The sequence below is a fragment of the Apis dorsata genome, unplaced genomic scaffold (genome assembly GCF_000469605.1).
Source record: "Apis dorsata unplaced genomic scaffold, Apis dorsata 1.3 scaffold_884, whole genome shotgun sequence".
Lineage (NCBI taxonomy): Eukaryota > Metazoa > Arthropoda > Insecta > Hymenoptera > Apidae > Apis > Apis dorsata.
Window position 1 is genome coordinate 233,891 of NW_006264000.1, and position 8,157 is coordinate 242,047.

The window sequence follows — 8,157 nt, forward strand, 5'->3', positions numbered from 1 at the left end:
CCCCTTGTATGTATATGTGCGCCTGCTTCGTGGCGCCACACACGCGTGCTGTGTATCGTGATTCGTTAGCGCGCATGCGCGAATTGAGCGAGATCACCCAACGCGGTAGGCGTACGTCATATGAATTAAACAAGGATACAAGGATATGAGGGTGAGGTTTGCGGAGGGCTGGAAAGAGAAAGGGTCGAGGGTCGGGAGGAGGACACAGACGAGGGACCAACACACCAACGTTGCGTTTATTAACGCACGTTGCACGGTGGGGTTTGCTGGCACAGCATCGGCTGTGCGGCAACCAGCCAGGCAGGGTCAAGTGTTTCTCTCCATCCTTCTTCGATCTTCGCCCTTTTCCTCCTGCCCCTTCAACCTCTCCGCCGACCGCTGTGTCCCACCTTTCTGCGCGTACCTTCTCCCACCTCCGCGTCTCTGTACCCCCACTCTGCTCCCCGCGACCCCCCTAGTTCTACGGCCGCCTCGACGAAGCTAAAATATCCGGAGAACGAAACGCTGCCTCTCGCAGGGCCAAGTTTCTTCGTTGTGGGCGTTTTCTTTTTTCTTTTTTTTTATTTTTTTCTTCGTTTTTGATTGATAATTGTTAATTCGTATCAAATTATCGATTATGATTGGTTACCATTTGATATTTGAAAGTTGTTTGATATATGAAAATTTTTGATGAAGAAAAAAAAATATATTGTAAAATTTTTGTGAAAATTGTAAAATTTTATATCTACCATAAAATATCTAGAATCTTCCGTTTTTTAATATTACAATATTGAATAAATTTCAAATAATACTGTAAAACGTTCGAATGATTACAAAACCGCAAAATATTTCAAATCTCGTCGAAAATTTCAGTAATAATTACGAATTGACGGCCGCGGTATAAATCGGCTAAAATCTCAATGTGGATTTCGATACAATCGAAGGGCCACGAACGCATTGGCAAATGTCCAAAGCGGCGTTGCGGATTCCGATAATCATCGATGAACATTCTATACAATATTCAGAATCGTGATGTAGATTTTGTCAATATGAATTTTAATAATTTCTACAATTATTTTACATAAATATGATTAATGCATATAAAATTATCTTATAAAAATATATAAGTTTTATAATGATTATTAAATGTAAAAAAAAATGTAAAAAAATAAAAATTGACAAATCTTTGAAGCAATATGTGAACCAGCAACGCTGGTTTTCCGACGAAAGAGAGAGAAGTTCGTATTTTCCTCTCGAACGAATCACCGTGGCCGACAGAAACAGGAAAACGGAGCTCAACTGCGAATGGAGGAAGAAAGTAAAAGTCATTCGTCGAGGGTGGGGGTAAACGTGTCTCGTCTCTCGTTTCGTTTCGTTTCGTTTCGCCGAGGCAGGCTCGTCGAGGCGCTAGAAGGGCCGGCGTTCGAGGGCCTCCATTACCGGCGACTAAAAAGAGGAACAGGAAAACGCTAAGAGAGAAAGAGGAAGAGGGTGGCGGTCCAGGGAGTAGGGGAAATCTTGAGTTGCACCCGGCTCGTTTCTTCTTTTCCACGGGTCTGGCAAAGGCGAGAATGAATGCGGGCAAACAGCAAAGGGCGGGAAAAGAAAGGGAAGAAGCACGGCGAGAGAACGGAAGAGGAAAAAGAGGTAGGGAGAAAGACGAAGAAGAAGGAGGAGAAGAAGAAGAAGAAGGGGAGGAAGTTGAAGTCGGGAGCGTGCGAAAAGAGGAAGTTGAAGGGGGCTACGGAGAGGAGCACATACAGAGAGAAATAAAGAGGGAGAAGGCAAGAGGAGCCCGTGTGGAGAGAAGGAAGAAGGCGGTCGGAGGAATTACCGGTTCGTTGGCTAACTGGCTTCATAGAAGAAAAACCTCTTTATATCTCGCGCGCACGCACGTAAGCTGGTAGCGTGGCTGAAAAACGCGCCTTTAAGCCTCGAGTTTCATCGAATACACCCCGTGTACGAGTGGTACGTGGAACAAAGCCACCGGAAATCGCCCGAGTGGTACTCCGGCCTCCGGCCTGCCTGGCGCCATCTTGTACACGGCTACCAGCCACGATGGGGAACGCACGCTCTTTGCTCTTTCATTGTTCTTGTCGTCAGGTAGTTGCGCCACATTTGGATAGAATATGTCCATCTTTCTTCTTCTCCCTTTTTTTTCTTTTTCTTTGTATTTCTCCCTAGCACTCTTTTCCCTTGTGAGATGTTTTTGAAACAAGTGATACAGTATCATCTAAAATCGTAGAGTCTTTTCCCTTTGATATCGAGGTTTTAGAAATTTAGAAAAAAAAATGATGCTGCGACGAAGATGTGAACTTTTTGGATTCGTTAAAAATTTTGTTCAATCTAAAAAGAAATTTGTATATTTCATTTTTCAATATTTAAGTTTTGATAATAATTAAATATTACTTGTTACTCGCAAGTAGAGTAAGCTTTATCAATTCTATTCGTTTTAAACATTCGAATCTTATCCTTTGATTTGAAAGTCACCAGCAAGGCAACCTTGACGTTTTCCCTTTTTCTTTTTAAATATCGAAATCGCTATCCGTTCTTCTTACGCAAACATTATTCCTCTCAAGCAGTCCCTCCAGTCTTATATGCTTAGGTGGGTGTAGGTAAACATTGTATAGCACGTGTAAGTAAAAGGTAAGCTAAATAAGCGTCTTCTCCTTCCTCTTCGTCTCTTTTCTCTCTTTCTCTATTTCCTTTTCTTTCTCTTCTTTTTTTGTGCTCGGATACACGCCAGCAGGAGCGTGTACGAAGTGTCTCTTACCAGCACTGGTGCCTTTTCATTCGAGTTAGTCGGTTGGTCTCGCCTCTCGAGGAAAGCGGAGGCTAAAGGGTTTCGATTCCCGTGCCGCGGTCGCACAAGTCTTTTTCACTCTCAACCGCTGGAGAGAAAATTTATATCTCGAATTCACCGACTCGCCTTTAATTTCTAATCCTTTGGACGGAAACCTTGGCTAACCGGTCGCTTCTGATTCCTCTCTTCACAAAAATTATCTCTCCAGCTTACAATTCCACCACCATCTACGATCAAAATCATTTTCAAAGTTTATATTCGAATTATCTATTAAATGTGTTCAACATAGACAAGGAACAAATTTTACAAAATAATTATCCATCATTTTCATCCGCTAATTAAAGTATTAAATTTCTTCACTTCTTCTTCAAGATGTATCTTAAATTTTTTGATTACGATTTTTGAAGTCGATTCCAAAATCTATTGTCTTATCATTTCATCTCAACTCGATGTCTGTAAGATTTCTGATTCCACTTGTGTTGTTAACGTTTAGTTAGATTCGATGAAGAACTTTGGTAAAATCTTCGACGCTGTTGATGACGAGAGAAAAACTACAACGTGAAGGGAAAATGGAGCTAGATAGAAGAAGGGGGGGCTTCGGGGTACGACGGGGTCGGTCGGGAAAGTGTAATTTCAGTTTGAAACAGGAACGGGAGAGGCCGACCCACATCGAGGCTTCGAGTGTTTGTATTGCTGACGCGGCGATCCAATCCAATCCAATACCCATGGCGGATAGGCAACACAGCGCATATACTATCTACGTATGAACGTATCTCCCTCTCTCTCCCTCTCTCTCCCTCCCTCTTCCCTCACCCTCCGCCGCTTCTCGTCTGCTTTCCAATACAATTTCGCGGGGTTCGCGACGAGGCAGGCGGAGCTTTCATTTTGTAATTAATTGTCCGCCATTTTAACATCGAAAAATCATTTTTTTTCTGGGCGACCGCGACTTTCCAATTAAATCACCAGCCATACATAGATCCTCTTTTTATTTCTGGCGTGGAGAACGGTATCGGTGATGAAACATTGTAGAGATTGAGATTGTACTGCTCGGTAATTCCAGCATAGGATCGTTTTCTATATTTTTAACAGCTTTAACCTGAAACATAATTGAGATTTATTCTTACGTTTATCGTAATCAATTATCAAAATTATGAATTATACGAATTAAATATTTCACGAATTAGCATTGTTTCGTAGCAATTTCCGGAAAATCGAAAGTAAAGAATTTTAGAATGCAAATAAAGCGTCTCTCCTATGATTTTACGCTTACTTAAGAAAGGAAGAATGGAAATAAAGAAATTAATATTCGTTGTGAAATTCAGCAATAAAGCCGTCTAATTAAATACCTGAGCATGGTAACGATTGGTAACCCTCTGGATGGGGTTGAAGCGGTCAGCCGGGCCCTGCGTTCGTGCCGGTCGGCTGCTATTATCATAAACGCAACAATAACGAGGGATGATCCGACGTGTAAACTGTTAAACCCTCCTCCCCTTGGCTCTTTTTTGGCGAGGGTGAGGATTACCGTGGGGGCCATCCATCGAACCATCCATCGTTCCCGGGGCTGGAAATCCACGGGGGATGTTATTGTTGCCGCAAAGAGTGAGAGAAAGCGGTCGCCGTGCTACTAGAAATAGAGATAGTAGGGACTCTCTACTGTAACTGTTAGCCTAGTAGTAGTCCACCCCGTTCAACCCTCGATAATATTGACGGTGTTTGCCGCCTCCTATTACGAGCTCGATTGAACCAAACTATACGATTATCATGCGTCACTGATAGTCTCTCTAGATTGGATGAGATCCTCCTCTGGTATAGAAAGGGGGAACTCCCTTACAACCTTCGGTTTTTTGAATATATATAATTCTTAAGACGAGAGGTTAACGTATCTTTAGTGAAGAGTATTAATATCGGCTTGGTTCTATTCAAAGAACATTGCAGATAACGGGCCCTTTTCTTTTCAATATACGCGATACAATGTAATCAATATTGTAAATTTACAAGATTTACAGAGAACTCGTCTCTGGGTGGAAAGAAGTGATTTACCATTTGAACGATTTAATCATAGACAGTTTCGAAACAATCTTCTAACCGGAACAAGTGGATCGATGGTCCCTTGGTTAAATGCATTCATAGCAGACAACGAGTGACGCTCGCACGTGGAATACATGAATACGAAATCCTCCAAGTTCATTATCGGAACGTTTCGCGACTCTACCAAGTTGTGAAACGCTCAGATGGTACTTGCAACCATCGACCATGGGGGTACACAGTCACCGTGGTTTCAGTCGGCGACAGTGTACCGCCCCTACCTACCTACCTACCTACCCGTGGGTAGCTTATAATCAATTCAATTAAAATTGATTTCCACTCGTCACGATACATCAAACAAAACGGGCCGTTGGTCCCCTCCCCCTCTTCTCTTCCCATCTTTTTTCAATACTCTCGCGGCATCGCTCTTATTTCGTACTCCCCCTTGACTACCGTAAAAAGCATGATCTCGCGATTCGAAACCGAGTTATAAATATTCAACGGGAGTCAAAGATGGGGCCGGGCGAGTAGTTAGAAAAGAGGGGGGGGTAGGGAGGCGAGCTCGTAACCGTTTTGTTCTTTTGTCAGCGTCGTCATTATATCGTGTGCCTTCAATTTTTTTCCCGGCAGTCGTGTTTGCGTGGGCGTGCAACAGCGCGAGGATTCGACGGCTTCCTGCTGCGAACAGGGGGGTTGAAGCGACACGATTCGTGTATAATCGGGGCCTATCCTTGCTTTCTTTTTCTCGCTCTTTCCCATATATATATATACACCTTTCTCTCGTGGATACGTGATGTAGCGTGCGTGCTTGATTTTCCTGTATGTTGATGCACTCGCCAGGGTGAGACACGCGCCTACACCGGGCGCATTGCCCTTTCGAAAATCCGTTATTAGCATCGAGCCTCCATTATGACGTTTCGCAATGCTGACAAATACTTGGTCCCTCTTTCTCCTCTGTCTTCGGTGGCTGCCGTCGCTGTGGCTGTGCACGCGCGTTTACATATTATTCGAGGGAACATGGGACACGCGCCGCCACGCTCCCCACGGACCCTTTCACCTACGCGAATATTGTGCTCCTCGTCGAGAACGTTGTTTTCTCCTTTGTCTTCCGTGTCGTCGATGGACGAAGATACTCGATACGAGTCTACTACTCGGTATGGTTAGTCGCTTTTCTATTGGCGAGCAGGTTCATTGATTGAGGCAAATTGGAGTATGATTGACATCTTTGGACATTCAATGAAATCTGCAATTTTTGTATTATATATAGTTTTATAATAGTTTCTTATTAATGTAATGTAATTGTTTGTTGTATTGTTAGTAAGTAATTAAATAAAGAGATTATTTGATTCTGTTCAGGTTACCAAAGTACGAATTATCAAGGAGGATACGATGGTGGACATAACCAGCTTGCAATGGTGCCTGGTCCATGGGCAAGGGGATATGGCACTCCGCACAATTATCACCAACGTTATCCGGAGTATCAGCAAAAGAATAATTATAATGTTCAGCAATATGGGCGAAATAATTATCAAAATCCACAATATAGTAGTTATGGTTCGCAGTATAATCAACAACGGGTAAGATTTTGATATGTAAAATTAATTGTAATACCTGAAAATGATGGAATAATTAATTAATGGAAAAATTTGATTGTTTGAAAAATAAATTTCTTTCATTCACCAATTTCAATTAAATTAATTTGATTTCAATTAAAAGATTTTTAAGAAAATTGAGAAAGATTGTTTATATGTATATATAAATAGTAAAGATTTAAAAATATTCTCATTTAATAATTTAAGAGAATGACGAAAGCATGTTTTATAATTAATCACTTTTTCTTATGATGTTTTAGAATTATTCTTCTAACTACCAAGGGAATAGTGGTGAAAGTGGGGGAAGTAGGGGAGGAGGATGGAGACGGTCAACGTAGACCTTTCTCTATTTTTGATTAATGCCATCACAGATCTTGAATTTAGATTTATAAGATTTTTCGTTTATAATCTAGAACTCTGGAATTTATGTTTAGATTCAGGAATCTATCAACAAGTAAATTGTTCTCTTTTTTTTTTTTTGTTCATTTTATCTATATTATTTATATATGAACTTAGATATACAGATGAACGTGCAATATTTTAAATTCATTCCAATATTTGTTTTGTTTCTTTTTTTTGAAATTTCTGAATCTTGCATTTTATCAGAATATTTGTCGCTTGTTTAACATTTAGATAATTAATTATACTTTTTTTTTTTTAGATATAATAGATGCATAATATGATCTATGATGGCAATTATTATTCTATAACTTAGGAACATAAGCAGTATCAAGTATAATTTTATATGAACTTTAATGTGAATATACATATTCACAAGAAACTGTATGATAACAACCATCGCTGAAGATTGCACCTTGGCTATAAAAATTCAGATAGAAATAGAAGGAACAATCTTTAAGCGAACGCGACTTGTTAACATAAATTGAATTGTACAATCAAAACTCAAGTAATCATGTTAAATGTTTTTCTTGTATGATTATTGTTAGTCAATGCAATTTAGTTCACATAAAAAAATTTTAAACTTTGTGAAGATTATTCATCTATTCTCGACGTCAGTCAGTTTAATTATATATTCTGTTATTACAATACCATGATTATATCTAATCATTGTTTGTAATATGGAATATTAATTCAAACATTATTCATTCCTTAGTAGATTTCGTCATATATAATACGATACGATGAATAATCTCATTTTGTTAAAAAATTTTAACCTTAATTTTATAGCCTTGTTGTCATGACTTCAGTTTCATCGGATATCCATCGTGTATACATATCGTTCGTGTACAACCAATTGAAAGGAATATATATATATATATAAATCCTTTTCATTATACACTAACTTGCACATCACACGTGGAAACTTTTTTATTGTATTCACTTGAACAAAAAAAAAAAAAAAAAAAAAAAAAAAAGTATAGAAATATAATTTAATTAATTCGCGATATTCTCTTCCGCGAATTTTTTTCATATTTCTTCATATTTTCAAAAATCCTCTCAATCAATCCTTTCTAAAACAAAAAGTTCAATTTTTATCAATAGTAAGGTGTTATTTTTGATACGAAGAATAAAAAAAATTTTGGGAAGCTAGGTGCTGTAACCGTGACGTTGTATGGTATCAAAGTTGAAACCAGGCGGTCCGGGTACATCTGGTACCGGTCTACCAGAGCGGGCGAGCATTGAACCAGCGAGTACCACTCGAGAAAACAATAGCGAGCAACGCTCTTGTTCTCTTTCCTTCTCTCTCTCTCTCTCTCTCTCTCTCTCTCTCTCTCTCTCTCTCTCTCTCTCTCTCTC

General features: G+C 39.7%; 1 protein-coding gene across 2 annotated transcripts in view; it reads left to right on the forward strand.

The window, feature by feature from the left end:
* The window catches only part of LOC102677865 (5'-3' exoribonuclease 2 homolog), a 28,325-nt gene extending 20,560 nt beyond the window's left edge, over positions 1 to 7,765 (forward strand). The window contains exons 16-18 of one of the 2 annotated variants that reach the window (XR_004151549.1): positions 6,164 to 6,384; positions 6,660 to 6,853; positions 7,061 to 7,765. Coding sequence is in view for 1 of the 2 variants with exons in the window: in XM_006623374.2 (XP_006623437.1) it covers positions 6,164 to 6,384; positions 6,660 to 6,737 (299 nt within the window). In the remaining variant the exon portion in view is untranslated. Of the gene's footprint in view, positions 1 to 6,163; positions 6,385 to 6,659 lie in introns of both variants that reach the window. The other variant, XM_006623374.2, reaches the window with a different exon arrangement.
* The last annotated feature ends 392 nt before the right edge of the window (positions 7,766 to 8,157 follow it).